Genomic DNA, 16,824 nt, shown 5'->3' on the forward strand with positions numbered 1-16,824 from the left:
ACGTCAGTTGTCTTACATACTTGAGTGGGAAGGCGTGAGAGGCCAACCCATTTAAATAATGTGGTGACCAACTTTTGAAAACATACAGTGCACTTTATACTTATTTATGAGCCTCGTGAGGGATAAGTGTCCCCAATTTTATTAGGAACTTCGGTTTTGAATGCTCTTGGCTACAATGTACTAAATTCTCCTAGTGGTTTCCTAAATTTAAGTTGGTTGGCGTGAGAGGCCAATCAGCTTTTATACAATGTAAGGATGCTGTTTCCTGATAATGCACAGTGCACTTTATATTTGCTTATTAGCTTGTGAGAATTACGCTTTTTGATAATGCACAGTGCACTTTATATTTGCATATTAGCTTGTGAGGGATGTGATCGTGATTATAGAATGAAATCTGGTATAACCGTGATTTTATATATTGTTCTTAATGTAAATTTTATGACCTAATGTAAGAATATGACTATATGTATTCTGTTTGATATATTCTGCTTGTGTTTTGTGTTTAAATTCTGGGAAATGAAATACCATTTGTGAATTTGTAAGTTTAAAACTGTACACTTTTATGATTCTTTTTTTTTTAAATCGAATAAAGTTATTACTGACTGATTCTTTCCTAATTTCTAGTGAAACAAAAATGGAATCACCTTTGTCAGCAAACTGCTAACGTGTCCCTTGCCCACAATGCACTGTAGGAAAAGTGGATAACATAATGTATGCATTTCTGTTATGCCTTTCTGGTTTTCTGAGGTGCATATTCATAAAGATGAGATTTCTTTTTGAAGTGTTCCAATATTGATATCTGCGGTTTCTGTTCTTCTTTGCAGACACCAAAGATGCTGACCAGAAAGATTAAGCTCTGGGACATTAACGCCCACATCACATGTTGCCTGTGCAATGGATATCTCATCGACGCCACAACTGTAACCGAGTGCTTGCACACGTGTGAGTATATACTTTTAAACTCTGGCCTCTGTCATGAATTAAAATTAAGCAGATCATATCAAATAGCAGGTTTGGTTTTTTATTGCTCTTTATTACATTTGATATATATGTATTTGTCACATCCTGGTCCATGTTCGTTTAATGCCTGACGTCATCAGTCCACAATAGAACATCATATGTCAACCTTTCCTACAAACAGGTCAGCCAACTGCCCTTCACATTGGGACACATTGAACCTGCTTCAGACACTGTACTTAACTAAATGAATGCCTCACTCTAACACACTTTACATAATGTCTGTTAGAACGGTTATTCTTATTATTCTGCTGTCCAGCCCCGATTTAGGTGTGTAGGAGTAACATATTTCATTTAGTCGCATAATCGCAGTTGTATTAAAAGCGTGTTCTACCTCACTGTGGCATGTCGAAAGCAGTTATGAAGATGAAATCTCTTGGTGTACTTAAAATCACATGATAGCTAACATCTTAGGGTCGCCCAACAGGAAACTATGAAATGTGCCCCTATTGTAGCTCCAAGTAATCAGCAACAAAGATGCCTAAACCACACTTATTTTCTAAGCTATCGTTATTCTCGCTTTATGGTCAAACGCACATTACTTTTTGTTTGCACTGGTATTTTATTTATACATCTTGATTCAACTTTTTTTTGCTTTCTATTTAACACATTTCCTGTATGAAAAGGAGAAATGGAGTCTATACACTATTTGCAAACACATGTACAATTATTTACAACACCAATTCGAGTCCACATTATTACTAAGACAAATCTTGCCTATTACTTTCAAAGTACAAAACTTTACACACAAAAAACCTTACACAAGAAAGAATACATATTCATGACCTCTCTTGGATTGCAAATGAATAAATCGATATCCAAAATAAAGACAACAAAGGAGCAATCACCAAAATTCAATGTCAAATTCCATTGATAGCACAAATGGATTTAAACTATCAAAAAAGCAAGTATTTGGTTCCTTTATATTGTTAAGCTCCTTTGCTATGCCGACAAACTGTTCTTCTTTTGTTTGTATTTGTACAAACGGAAGAAGAACAGTTTGTTTTGCACTCAGAAAATCAAGAAAGCCCTGATGAGAATCTGGGTATTTACTTCCCTGGATTCGAAACGCGTCGGCTATCATTTTGCTTTCTGGCTAATAACATCTCAATGATTCCCCAGTATTCCTCATTGCTGTACATTTTCAACTCTCACACGTTAGGTATCATGGTTTGCATCAAGACCGTATCCTCAAACATTTAATCTGATCTGTGTGGAGCCCTGAACAAAGATCCAGTATTTGATGTCTTCTGTTCTCTGGTTGATGGCTAGATATGCCGTGACATCCCCTGCTCTCTGGTCCTCAGTTAACATATATGATGCATGCGTGGCTGTCCTCAGTCAGGGAATCACACGTTTGAAGTCCCGTGTTTCGTAGTCGATCGTCTGTTCTTTACTAAACTGTGTTCTTCGCTTTAATTCCTTAAGAGTCTATTTGTCACCCATTGAAGCCTACAGAAAGGGTTTGCATCAGACAGACATTCTCCAAAGCAGTTATCAGAACTTTTCTGGAGGGTGCTAAAAAGTTAGTCAGTACCACCCAAACCGAAGCCCCCTCCCCCCCCACACTACCAGCCCATGAACACAGTACCACTTACTAAATAGAATTTCAGTTTCGATAAAGCAGGTTTAATGGAAACTCCTTTTGAAACTATACATAATACAAGCCTCAGACATAATAAATGAGTTACAGACCTTACCTGTCGGTGAACCCTATTTGGTAATACAAAAGGGTGAAGTGGTGATGAGAGTGCATCCATGATTTATACCAACGAGTGTTTCTCATTTTTCATATCACTCAGACCATGCACTTACGAGCCTGTCTTTCCAATAGCAAAGTATAGTTGTAGAAGGGGCTTTCTATCCATTAGATGTAAGAAGGACAGTTTTGCACGATCTGAAAAATAAGGATGTTGGAAAAATGAATTATGTTTTTTGAGGCAACACAATATTTTGGAATTGCTATTACTAATGAAATTCTGGCTAGATTGGTTGTACAAACAGAACTAGAAGAGTTAAAGCCCAAAGCACAGCCTACAAGAAAAAAAGACACAATATTGGCCTTTATGGGTAATGTCTCAAAAAAGGACATATGTATTGGAGATCGGCATGGTCTTCACAACACGTTTATCAAATATTATTGTATGGACATTCAGTCTTGCAAAGGAAACTATTGGAGGCCGGATAAGGGACAAAAAATGGTCTAGCACAACTTCTCCTTCAAACTCTCCTCCAGGTGGGAGTATTATTTCTATGTAATCATTGCTCAGCATGTGAATCTAGAAGAGGTTTATGCTGCAAAACAAAATCTAAAATGGAAGGCACGTTTTAGGGGTATTAATAGTTTACGTTCAAGCATCATAGGGACTTGACTGATGGTTGGCATCCATAGTAAAACATGTTTTAAAAGATAAACATTTTAGGTATAGGCATCGGACCCAAACACTAGATGGCAGAAAGATGCACAGAATCTAGAAAGTTCCAAGCTGCGAAATAGAATTACAAATACCTATTTAATTTCCTTATCTTACTGCTGTTTATCTAAAATCGCCCACCCACCATTCAAACTAAGAAACTTTTGATGTTTGTGCACAGAATAAATCAGCATTCTCATCAAGATGGAAGGCTGCCTTATGGTATGTTTTACTTTGGTTCACTGAGTAAGCAAATTACATTTTGAGTTAATTTACCAACTGTTAGTGGTTTTTAGGTTGTGTCTGGTTAAGAATACATATTGTGAACTTACCAAGAACATAAAGGGGCTCGAAACCCACCGAGTGCCTATCATTGCTTACATTTCCTTACAATCTCATTTGCCTGCTTCTTATTCATAGCCCAGCTTGTCAACGTTGTGTTTTCCCCTTCAATAGAACAGTCATCTCTTTTGATTAGCTGACTTCTATGCTTCTACTGCTTGCTTTTCAAGCACTACTTTTTTCACAAGATTGCATGTGTTATCCAGCTGGCTTACTAGCTTACTTCTTTTCCCCTGCCACTCTGTGTTGCTCACTGTCCCTCATGTACTTCTGTCTCCCCTCCTTGATGTTGCACTTTCTCTCATGTCCTTCCCCATTTCTTTCTTAACTGTGTGCGTCTCCCTCACGCCTCCATGTTGCTGTCACTCTTTGCTTCTCCTCTTCACCCCTGCACTCTGTGTTGCTTGTGCCCCCCCATCTGTGTTGCTTGCCCCTACCAATGCCCTCCTTCTCTGTGGCCCATTGCTTCTCCACATCACCTCACTTTGCCCCCCACCGCATCATCTGACTAGCACTCCACCCTATATCCCTAACCTCTTAGTTTCTCTCCCCGCCCAAGTCCTTTGTGTAGCTCCAACTCACATGCACCATCAGTGTTGCTCCACCACACCCATGCCGCCCATGTTTTAGCCAGCACCTTCTATGTTGCGCCACCCTCACGTACGCTTCCAAAGAGTGCTTTAGCACATTTTTTCTTTTATCTGCCAACCCATCTCCAGGATGCTGTAATAGCATGGCTAAATACCATTGACAAAGCCAATATGTCTCAAAGAGGGACATATTGGCTTTGCTTATGTTTTTCTTAAGGTCATTCTTAAGCCATATCTGGGTTTACTTTTTATTTGCAGAATAAAGTAAACAAAATTGGTCAATACATTTTGCATAGTAGAGTCAGTTATAACACCAATACAATACATTGACAGTGTGATACATAATGTAAATTGAGTTAGCTTTGGAGAGCAACATGTTATTCTATATCTTCCATACCAGAACGGCGGGTTTGTGGAGGCTCACATATGTCACCTCTGTATTCGTTCCAGCTTGACCATACCTCCCCCCACTTTCGGGGGCATCCTCGCACAGTATATACAGTCTTCTCCTGCAGCATGCATCAATCCATGTCTTTTTGCCATTCGGCTAGTTTCGGTGGGACTGATGCACCCCAGAGGCGGGCGATGTTCCTCATTGCCACCATTTGCCCCAGTGTGACCCAGATTTTCCCTTTTGAAGGCAAGTCTGTGGGTTCCCAAATATTCAAGAGGCGCCTCTTCGCTTCCAGGCGTATGTCTACCTCCCATACTTCTTGCATACATTGCACCACACGTCTCCAGTACCTCCGCACCAATGGGCAGTCCCACACTATGTGGAAGAAAGAGCCCGTCTCACCGCAGCCCCGCCTGCAGAGTCCCTCCCCCCTCCTCCCATTGACTGTAGTCTAGTGCAGGAGATGTATACTCTATGCAGTATTTTAAGTTGTATGAGCCTAAGTCTAGCCGATATCGCCACATAATTAGGAGATGCTTGCGCATTCAACCATTCTTCAGCATCGATCTCCAGCCCGTCGGCCACCCACTTCTCTTTAAGGGACATGAGTGGGTCAGGAGGATTATTTATCAGTTTTTTATATGTGAGGGAGATGGCGTGTTCTGGCATGTGTCCGTCGAGCAGCCTGTCCTCGAGTGGGGAGGCCTGTGGGGGTTTAGTCCCCGGCGGTATGTTAAATTGGAGGGAGTGTCTAATTTGCATACATCTGAAATATTCAGCGTGTGCTAATTCGCATGTTTCTTGTAGGTAAGTAAAGGACCTGACCCGGTTGGGGCCCCACAAGTCTTTAATTTGCGAGATGCCAATAAGGTCCCAGCTATGGAACCTCTTTGTGAGTCCCAGATTGCCTAATTTCTCGGATGCCCATAGTGGAGTGGCCATGGTCAGAGTATTGGACCAACCAACCAACCAAGCTTACGCTGCGCCATATCCCATATTTGTACCGAGTGTTTCATCGGTCCCGTGAGCTGATGTTTACCAGGTCTGGAGTAGAGTGCGGCTTCATATTTCCCACCGGGGAGTAACCACTTGTCCATCCCATAACCTGGATCATTACCGTCGCTGTATGTCCCTTAGTTGATCGCATACAGGTGGGCGGCCCAGTAATACTTGCGGATATCTGGGAGGGCTATCCCTCCATCGTACCATCCCAGCGTGAGTTTGTGGAGCGCTATTCTAGGTGTACCTGACCAGAGGGGAGCCCGCTGCGCCGCCTCTACTGCTACAAAATAGGAGTTCGATACCAGATCTGGATAATTTTGTAGGGCGTAGAGAAACCTAGGCAGTGCCATCATTTTGAAGAGGGCCGCCCGGCCTAGCAGGGATAGTGGAAGTTTCTGCCAAGTGGTAGAGTCACGTTGGAGCCATCGCAGGGGCGGTAATAGATTCCTGTTGTAGTGGGTTTACTGTTAAATGTTATTCAGGGTTCCATCTCAATCAGTTAATTCAACCTACTTTTTTCGGTTTAAAGTGTATGGTGGTTGCACCATCCATGATGACTATATAGTAATTGAGCCTCCTTTCGCCCATATATTATCCTGCTCTGGAACCTTTAGCCATTGGTTTGAGAGGCTATTAATCACATCTTGGATTAGCCCAGTGCAATATTTTAGTCTCACTGTTTTTACCGCTCCCCTGTGCCAGCTCCCGCGCTTTCGCTTGCAAGACATATTGTGCACAACAAGAGGCTTGCAGCCCACTCTTTGCTTACCATTCATTGGCTTGTTTGTGACACTTATTTGCTGCCTTGTAATTGGGTAGTGCTGGTGTTGCCTTCTTTTCTTCGGGTGGAGCAAGGACCAAGTACAGATTGCTTCAGCTTGTTTGCTGTCCTTCCTGCTGATCAGGGTGGTATTGTATTGTAATTATTTATTCTACACGTTACTTTTTCAAGGCGACACACAAATGGCACTATGAGACAACCAGTGTTTTTAAGAAGTGTTTTGATAATCCAGAACCACTTTCGAAACATATTGGTTTGCTTTTGCAGCCTTTTAGTGTCATTCGTAGGTGGTGATTGAAGTAGGATCTTGCAAAGAAACCTATCAAACCAGTTCACTTGGTGGGCATCTGCGGATTTTAAAGGTTTATGCATAATTTACAACATGTATCAAGTAACATGTTCTCATATTGTCTGTGAGATGCTGTAGTTACAATGACCAGCAACCTCTACCCTATCGTCTGTCCCTAAGTTAAGGATACTTTGGGTGCCGCATGTGTAATGCGAAGAAAAGAAAGAAATATTTTGTAACTTACTTACTTAAAGTTAATTTAAAAGTTTCATTTGTGTTCAGTAACGTGAGAAAGGAAAAATACATTATTCAGTGACAGCTTCGTTGCTCCAGATAAGATTTCGAAAGGAGTTTGTTATGCATGGCTTTAACACCTTCCACCTCAGTAAATACTTTACCCCCACCTTATTTCACAGTTTGGTAAGCTTCTTGTTAAACTTCTCAACATAAAATGTATGAATTCCTGGAAATGAGCTGAAGAAATTCAAAAATCCAACATGCATGCGTGTAAAGGTGCCTGCACAAAGTAAAGTTGCTTATTAAACTCCTTTACCTTAACTTACATTAAGTATCGAGTTATGACCTCTCTGCAAGCACTGCAGGATGAATCCATCCCCTCTCCCCCGGCTGTCAACTGCAGCCCATGTGCACCCTAGAACACCACACATTCCACGCTGGACAGCGAGGCTTGGGCCTACAGGGCGCACCATGACATACCCAGGATTCTCAATAACAAGTTATACTTTCTGACGCACAAGATGGTGGAATGCGTGCAGAGCTTGTAAATCTATAGCAGGATCGTGTGCCTAAAGCAGAGGTCGTTCAACTGTGGCCCTATCCCTCCGGAGGAGCGAGCTCATGATGCCAGGAGGCTACCATATTGCTGAGTGTACGACAGGAATCTGGCAGTGGCTGGGGCGAAGGAAGGCTATAGTAGAGGGGCTGTAACAGGAGTGATGGAGAATGGGATGTAGGTGGGCAGTGACAGGACACTAAAAGATTCAGCGATGTTCTTCTGTGAGTTACAGGAAAGGGTGAGTGGGGCTGTGGGAGTGGTTTGAGATTAGAAGAGTAACGGCTAAACACTAACCCAAAGAAGGTAGTAATGAAGGGAAAGATTGGCAGTGATTGGAGCGGTAGATGGTGTTGGAAGTAACAGTAGCTGTGACAGGCGAGGTCCATTGACCGAGGGAGGATGGACAATAAGAAGTAAGAAGACAAGTTATAGAAAGCAAAAAAAGAAAGGAAGTAGTGAGACCAGAGAAGGGAGAATTCCTAACCCCTGCATGCAGTAGAACAGTTCCAACTTTGTCCCAACCCCAGACATCCCAGTTTATTCTCTCCTTCCTAAGTGTCAGAGTTTGAGGGTGGCCGACTTGACAATATTTTCTCAAGTGATGCGGAGTGTTGCCGTAGGCCCCTCAGAGGGTGGTGGTTTTTGAATTACACGGTCAGAATAGCCTTTCGAGGGCCTGGAAACGGGCCCGGGGGATTTATCCGTATGTGAAGCAGTTCAGACGTCATTAAGGGTTCAAAGTTAGAAAGCTTGTGTGGCAAGTCTGGGGACTAAGTGGGCTTTGCGCTGCAATCAATAATATTCAGGGTGAAAACAGACGCTTTGCGAGCTGATGTTTCCGGCGTCGCTCTCTGCGTTCCGCTGCTTCTAGGTGTCAGGGCCTCTTCTCTTGACTCCTCAGTGAAATCGTTCTGTTTCTCTTTGTCTTTCCTGGTCTCCTCAAACAATGAGTCTCTATCTGTATGTACCGTTTGTGTCTCATTTACATAATGTCTCTCTCCAGGGTCTCGTTGCTGTCTCTCCCTTTGTGTGTGCTGGCCTATCCCATCTCCAATGGCAGCCCCTGACGCGGACTCAGGCATTCAGACTTGGTGTATGAGCACTTGTGATGGTCTGTCAGTATTCACGAGACTCGTTCTGGTGAAATATGCATATTCGTTGACTTTTGTGTCTATAGAATTTAAACCCGTTCCTGGTCGAGAAACGTTAGCGACCTCGCCCGGGCGTTGTGGTTAAGCCATGTGTGTGTTTATATAGACTCGAACCCATCCATCTATGGACAGCTCACCAAAAGACATCGAACATACTTGAAGCTGAAGCCTTACTTTTGTGTGTGCCATGGGAACTACTGACTGCGGAATGTTTATCTAGAATACATGCATTCCCACGTGTGAGCAGTAGATGTCGCCCTTTACCTGCGTAAAATCCCGAGGCTGGCCGTTGTTTCTAAACCTTGAAAGACTGAAACAGTTGTCGAGAGAAATAAATAAATATTAAAGTGTTCTCTTCGTTACTTAGTCCGCTTTAAAGGGAGGGGGGAGAGGGACACGTTTTAAAGCGAATGCTATTTTCTTGGAAGGGCTTTAAATACCTAGAGCCTGTTATTGGGTACACCGCCGCCATTGTGCTGCAGGGAAGGTCTGTCTTGTCCACCCAGTTTGAGACGAGTTGTCCAGTGCTCTTTACACCGTATGCAGACTCCGACCTCTTACCGTCCAGTACACTAAATAGTTTTAATCCATTGCTTTTTTTAATTCATTATTCATGCTCCTTTGATTTGTTTTAAACTACTTGCTTAAATGCCAAGAACACGAACGATTTAGGCAAAAATTGCAAACCTCATCAAAATGCCATTGGCACTGCAATGGTAGAAGTCGAAGGTAATTGCAGAGCGACGTCACTGTTCGTCTGTGCAACAACAATATGAATGGGAAAAGTCATTGTGCTGCCGGGGTTGGTACACATTTAGCGGGCTGTCTCGCCATATACAAGTTTTCATTGTCCTTGTCAACGAATACTGTCACTATCTGTGTTAAAGATTAAACAGGATACCTTTATCTGTGCAAGTTGATAAAAGTGTGGCAACCGGCAAATTATGTGGCGTAACGACGCCAAGTTTGGAACAATAACTTCAATATTTTTAAAAATATTAACACAGCAAAGGTTTCACGTCATTAGTATCTATTTAACACACACACATTGATCAGCAACTGAAAGGTGACTAGTTTACCTTTGCAAACAGCTTTACACTGTACAGTCACACGTTTGGCAGCTTTTGTAGTAAGGTTTGAGTTGTTAGAGCTAGAAACATTTTTTTGTGTTAAAATCTATAAATTATGGAGTGGATGAAGAATTACGTGGCAACTCCATTGTGTGAAACACCCAACAGATACACATAATTCCGCTGGCCCTGATTTAAGGAAACCGGACTCTTGGTCTGTAAAAATGAGACAGTAATATTTGTTTAAAATACCTTAGATATTAGTTTTTGTGCATAAGTGTTTCATTCCTCTGGTATCTTTTTTGCCCCATCCGGGTTGTAACTGCCATTCCAGAGCTTTATGGAAAGTGGGGGTCAGCTGTGAGAGGAGAGGGTAGTTCTTAGGTCTTGCCTACGCAGTGCACATGCGCTGCATAGGAGACCTTTAGCCCTCGTACAGCTCTTTTTCCAAGCACATTCTCGTGCTTGTGGCGGCATACAGCTTGGGGGAGTGCGCAGCGGCGCCACAAGCACGAGTATGTACTTTGAAAAAGAGCAGACTGCGCGCGCACAAGTACTCATTAATTAACTTTCGCAGCCGTAGGGCCGCGCTTGTGTTTCAGCGCTAGTTTGTTTTGCCTTCAGCGCAAGGCGTGCATGATTTTTTTTTTACATCCCATGTCTGTATTCTCCCTCTAAACCTTTGATTGTGTTATGGGTGTTCTACCAACTTCATGGCTTAGTTAAAGTTTTGTGTGTTTTGTAGTACCCCGTCCCTTGACTTTGATGCTTCTGGTGCCTGCCCCAAGAACCCTATTTCTGCTGCATGTTCACATTGAGAATCTATCAGTCACATTCTGTATACCCCGGTTTGTTACATGCTCTTTGACTTCCCCCAGCTATCTTCTTTTGTGTTGACCTGCCTCTTTTTGTTCTCTTAATGTTCACCTCAATTGCTTTCTATCATGTAGCTATCCCCCATTTTATTTCTTTGTGTTGACTTCAATTCACTATTGTCACCCTTGTGTTTCACGGAGACATCATTTTAGTAGCCGGTAGACTGTCTTCTGAGTTCCTTTCAAAACAAGCATTTACCCTGAAACAAATATGTGTTTGGCACTCTTGGTAAGTTCAAACGGGCTCTGAAGGATAATTGCCAGGGCCCAACCCCTAACCAGATCCACACTCTGCTAAAAAGTCGACATGCCCTCTCTTTGTAGGTCACACTTCAGCCGCCCGCAAACGGCATTAATCGGCCGGTCACCTTTGGCAAGCGTTCTCTTCCACTCTAGGTCGTCTTACGCGGCAGCTCCTCAGGGTGGAGGAGCTTGAGGAAACAGAGAGGATTCTGGGTACTTCATGTTCTAGATGTCCACGTGAGTCATTCTTCATGGCTCCTACACGTCTTCCATTGGTCACATGCCAAAGTGACTGGCGACCAGAGTGCAGAGGATATGCTTTGCTGTTTTTTTCTTTTTAATTCAGAAAATATCCTTTTCGTTTTAAAATATATAAAACCAAACTTAGTGGGCAGTGGTCCAGGGGAGACTACAGCGGTCCTTCATTATTTTATGGGAGTCGTTTCCGGCTTTGGTAGACACGAATGAAAGAAAAACAAGCATTGGCATAGCCAATAGGTCTCGCCTTTGGGACCTGCTGCATAACTAAATACTTAAAAGGTTCCAAAGGCGAGACCTATTTGCTGTCTCAATGCTTGTTACGTTTGTTCTGGTTGGTGAGGACCTCCTTGGTCTACCTGGGTGGAAGCGCATTCACATGCATTTTTTTCATTACTCTATTCTGTTTTTTAGGAAATTACATTATTTTTTGTAGAAATTGAGTATTCAGCTGTCCCAGTAGAGAGAAAGAGAGAAGCTAAGCAGCGTCATGGGTCAATTTTTTCTTTTATTTGTTAACCTAGTTGACAAAGACATATTTAATAGAAAACAAAAATTGGTTATGCTTCAGGTTCAGCATCATTGTGTGTGAATATACACTGGCTAATTTGCCTCTGCAAAGTTGAAACTATTTCCAAAGAGGCAGAGTATTCTAGAATCCAAAACACTCGCAGGACTTTAAATGGCATATTAGCATTCAAGTTAGATTGTTGATTCCTGTCACTAAAAATAGCGGCTTGACGCAACTTGTTCAATTCTTCGACTCAAAGTACTTTGGGGCAACTTATTTGTTTTTATTGTGCATGATAGTGGTGTGAAGCAGTTTGTTGATTTTTATCTCTCGTGGTATTGGCTAAAGGGAGCTTGTTGAGTTTTGACTGCTCATGATAGTGGCTTGAGTCAGTTTATTTCTACCAGTTATTATAGCGAGACTGTGCAGCTTCTCCAATTTCGCTATTCGAGGGTCGCCTATATAACTGCATCCTACCCTCTATAGCATGTCTCTTCCAGGGCCTAAAGAAATATCACCACTCAACGGGCTTCCCTTGCCAGCCTACATTATCTTCAAAACCATGTGCTTAATTTACACAGTTGCCAAATCCAACACCTAGTCGTTAAGCTTACCATTTCCTGTGACTCTGGGCGCACCTGCAGCCGGGATGCCATCAGATTGGAGGCAAAGAGCTGTCAAAGATAACAAGCATTTTCAATGCAATAGGTCTTGCATTTACGCGAGTTTAAGCTATTGGTATTGTAAATGACAATGCCTATTATTTTAGTCTTTTAAAACAAAATAAATAGCATTGTCATTAACAATGCCAATAACTTAAACTTGCGTAAATGCGATACCTATTGCACTGCAAATACTTGTTTAAATTGAAAACATGTGGCGCTGCTTCAAGGACACCGCGCTCGGTTTCTTTTTTTTATTTAATCTTTAAGACTGAGCATGATATCCTTTAAGCGGGCGTTGTGCTCCGTTTTAAAGTAAAAAAAAGAAAGAAAGAAAGAAACAGAGCGCAATGTCCTTGAAGCGGTGCCGCGCTCAGTTTTACAGTAAAAAAAAAAATAGAGCGTGGTGTCCCTGAAGCAGGCACCGCACTCACCATAAAAGTAAAAAAAAACGGAGCGCGGTGTCCCGGAAGTGGAAGCCGCGCTCAGTGTTAAATTAAATTAAAATAAATAAATAACGGAGCGCAGTGTCCCTAAAGCGGGCGCCGCGCTCAGGATACAAATACAAAAAAAATTGCGGCCCCCATTGTCCCCATAATTGCCCATAAACAGAATAGTGCTCACCCCCTAGATAAAGCAGACCATGTACGGAGTCAAGTAAAAGATCCAGTCGTCATGGCCGGTCACAAATTGAGACAGGATGGTAACAAGGCGGGACTAAGAAGCCTCATTATCAATCGTAATTAAGCATTTACCAAGGACAATGACACAAGCTAATGAAAAATATGGGAGGATAGTAGGCAAGGTTTCCACAGCATACTAGACTACTGCATGCCTCGCAGACCGAGTAGCGCATGCACGCTGCTGCTAGGTATGACCTAAAAAGGTGAACTAGAGCCTTCGGGTACAGGGAGAGCCAAGTAATAAGACCTCAGTGTTTTTTTGCACTCATTCTCTCTCTGCCCCTGCAGACCAAGGCAAATGCCAGACCCTTTCACCTTAGCAATTGCACAGCATACGCTTCGACTTGCTCATGCCGACACCCCAGGTGGGGATTTGGGTAAAACGAGGGGTAGCTGTGCTGTCTGTGGCCAATGTTCAATCACCACAGGCAAATTGCAAAGGTCACAACCCTTGTGGTTTAGGGGCTCATTGTGGAACGAGCTGGCCCAAATACCATCCCGGGGTGCCTAGTTCGGGCTCAAGACTGTTTGAATCACTAGGCCCATGCACCTCTATTCCTCATGCTGAAATCTGCAGTGCTTTGAAACTGGCAACCTGTCAGTGTGAAGCACTACAAACACCAGCTTCCAACAGCGGTACTCTGGCTTGGTGCTAGATGGGACACATTCTGCTGGGCTTCCACTCAGCCGAAGAGAAATCACGCTGATGCTTGCAGGTTTGTAGTACCAGGGAGAGGTATTTATATCCTCCCATCCTATTGTGTTTACAATAGGTCACCAGGGTCTCCACAGAAAATAATTAGAGATCTGCTCTGAGACATGTCCTTCCTGTTGCAGTGAGAGTACACTCGTACTTTTGGAAGATTCCATAGAATACTACATTCGACCCCAATTGAATGCGAGTTCATGCAAGCTGCTCCGAAGGATTGGCACCCAAATCTGTACCCACAAGACGCCAGCCTATTGATAACCAGTGGTCTGGTTTTAAACCGACTGGCGTGTAACAAAATAAGTTTTCAATGTTTTGGTGCGCACATAACATGCCACACAGCCATCTTCTGAAAATAGCAGAGATTTGATCACATCATGCCAGCCGGGGGAGGGGGGCACTTCGGAAGGTCAGAGCAGACTTTGGGCCAGCACAAGACGCCCCCGCCCACCTTTGCGAAGGCCAGGTCTATACAATCCGTATCAGAGTATTGCAAAATAATGTTGGTTTCTGTGAGGCACCCATCTTGCTGTCAGGGAGTGTCCATCCCTTACCTACTTTTGACGGATAGCGATGGATCACTCTTATTACCTTTGCGACTTTATCTATCTCAGTGGGCAGAGGAATGGGGATACGCCTACCTTACACAGAGCGATGGATCGCGAACAAAATTATTAATACATTTAAACTAGTGACCAAAAAAGTCACCCAAACCTGAGCCTCAACCCCTACAAGCATTTGCAATGCAATAGGTCTCGCATTTACACGAGTTTAAGCTATTGGCATTGTAAATGACAATGTCTTTTATTTATGCTTTAAAAACGAGAACAAAAATAAAAGGCATTGTTATTTGCAATGTCAATAGCTCAAAATCACGTAAATGCGAGACCTATGGCATTGCAAAGGCTTATTAAATTAGTGAGTAGAAACACTCTCTTTTGGTCAACGCCGAAAATTAGTTAAATAAACAAGCGCAGCCTCTAAAGTGAAAGCAGACCACGCTGCAAATAAAAAAAATAGTGCTCACTGACTTATGAAGGGGGCCGTGTAACGCCACAAGTAAAAGATCCAGTCCTCATGGGAGGTAACAAATGGTGACAGGGTGGTAACAAGGAGGAACTAACAAACCTATTTATCAATCTGAAGTAAGCATTTATCAAGGACAATGACCCCAGCCAATGAAAAATATGGGAGGCGAGTAGGTGAGGCTTCCACAGCATACTCTACTACTGCATGCCTTGCAGAGCGAGTTGCGCATGTACGCTGCCGCTAGGCTCGACCTAAAAACAAAGCAGCAGTTCTTCTCCATCTATGTAGCTAGTTGCTGGAACATTCATGTAGAGAAAATGTTACCCACTTGGCCAACACGATTGAATCAAATGTGGACAGACTAATACTGTCACTCAGTATATTTGTTTGCTATTAAAATGTCTTATACTTCTATTCCTTTACTTAATTTTACTTTATTCGGTTTGATCCTTCCAATTATTAAAAAAACACACATAAATAGATATTACATTCAAATCCACACTCCTTACATTCCTACATGACAAAATAATGAAACATCTTTATTAAGACACAGCATTCATGTTCACATCCCTATAGTAATTGATGTAATGATTTTTAGTGCACATCTCTTGTCTATGTACTTTGATCTAGTAGGACATGCGTTTCGGTGCCAGGACCACAATGTAGTGCACTTTCGTCAGGACCACAAGTTTTCAAATAGGGCCGAGAAGCTTTCTACTAGGCAGAAAGTGTCAATGTATTTCATTCAAGATATAGTTATTACTTTTTTATCCTCTATGATGGATTGCTTTCCAGTCTTCACTGGGTTTAACTGACATTCAGTTTGTTCTTTCATTTGGCAACTGATCGGGGTCCGATAACCTTCCAACTTTTTCTTTTTGTTTTTTTTTGTTTAGCTGTGTGGTGCCTATATAGGTGCTTCATCTATTTTAAAAGGAGATTACAAGAAGTCTCATCTACAGCGCACTGGCACTAGTGTAGTGTCATGGCCTTGTTCATCTTGGCATTCAAAACACTATGAATGTTTGCTGCTCCCTGTGCTCTTGGCTGTAAATTGTGTGTAGGTGGTTTGCTTGGTGACATCCCAGTATTTGTGCCCCAGAATCTGGAACAACATCCCTGTATTCATCTTGACTGCCCCAACACTGCTCCAATTTAGTGAAGAGCTGAAGCCTGCACCTCTTTGAAGAACACTACATCGTAGTGCAGCAAACGTACACTTCTTCTTCCAGAACCCAGCTATCTCTTCTATCATCTGTTGACTATCTTTTTTTACGCTCACTGCTGCTTTTTGGCTAGGTGACGTTTGTCTAGGTTGGCGCTACAAGAATATAACATACATAGGTACTTATGATAGTTGTTTGATGTTGTGCCAAAGACGCATGGCCATGGAATGTTGTTAAGTGTTATTGTGCTCTTCCTTTTCACTATGCATTTGTTGACATGTTGTCCGTAATTAATCTAACTTTTTTCCCTTAAATGTGATTCCTTCTCCAGTTTGCAGAAGTTGCCTCGTAAAGTATCTAGAGGAGAACAACACGTGTCCGACCTGTCGAATTGTTATTCACCAGAGTCATCCACTGCAGTATATTGGGTGAGTGCGAGCGCAGGCGGCGACCTGAATTTTATTTTTAATGGTGACTATGGTCCTACATGTGCATATCACACTTTCAACTCCTCAGAGAAAGAAGTGTAATGTTCATTGTTATGAATTGGCTGCCTCAGAGTGCAGTATGCTGAAACCAGGACGCAAAAATGACTCAATACAGCCGAGACGCAACTTCTTCATTTCCAGTTTTAAACATCATTGTATTCTGGGACTAGTAGTTGTGATTCCTTTCAATGGCCTCAGATGTTTATAACAGCGATGATTTGTGATAGAAGGCTCATACTGAAAAGTCCAATACCTGCCAACTCACACAGTGCTACCGTGTGACACACGATATCCGCTCCCATCACACGGTCACAAGGTGAGGAGCCGATATCACACATAGACAGGGAAAACGAG

At 42.6% G+C, this 16,824-nt stretch overlaps 1 protein-coding gene across 2 annotated transcripts in view; it reads left to right on the forward strand.

Annotated features, from left to right (window-relative positions):
* Nucleotides 1–16,824, forward strand: part of PCGF3 (polycomb group ring finger 3) — a 376,752-nt gene that overhangs the window by 305,212 nt on the left and 54,716 nt on the right. For both annotated transcript variants that reach the window (XM_086961653.1, XM_086961654.1), the window contains 2 exons: nt 825–942; nt 16,314–16,410. In XM_086961653.1, the coding sequence (XP_086817779.1) occupies nt 834–942; nt 16,314–16,410 (206 nt within the window). In that variant the 5' untranslated portion in view covers nt 825–833. The remainder of the gene's footprint in view (nt 1–824; nt 943–16,313; nt 16,411–16,824) is intronic.

The sequence above is a fragment of the Lissotriton vulgaris genome, chromosome 3_1, assembly GCF_964263255.1.
Source record: "Lissotriton vulgaris chromosome 3_1, aLisVul1.2, whole genome shotgun sequence".
In the NCBI taxonomy this organism is placed as follows: domain Eukaryota; kingdom Metazoa; phylum Chordata; class Amphibia; order Caudata; family Salamandridae; genus Lissotriton; species Lissotriton vulgaris.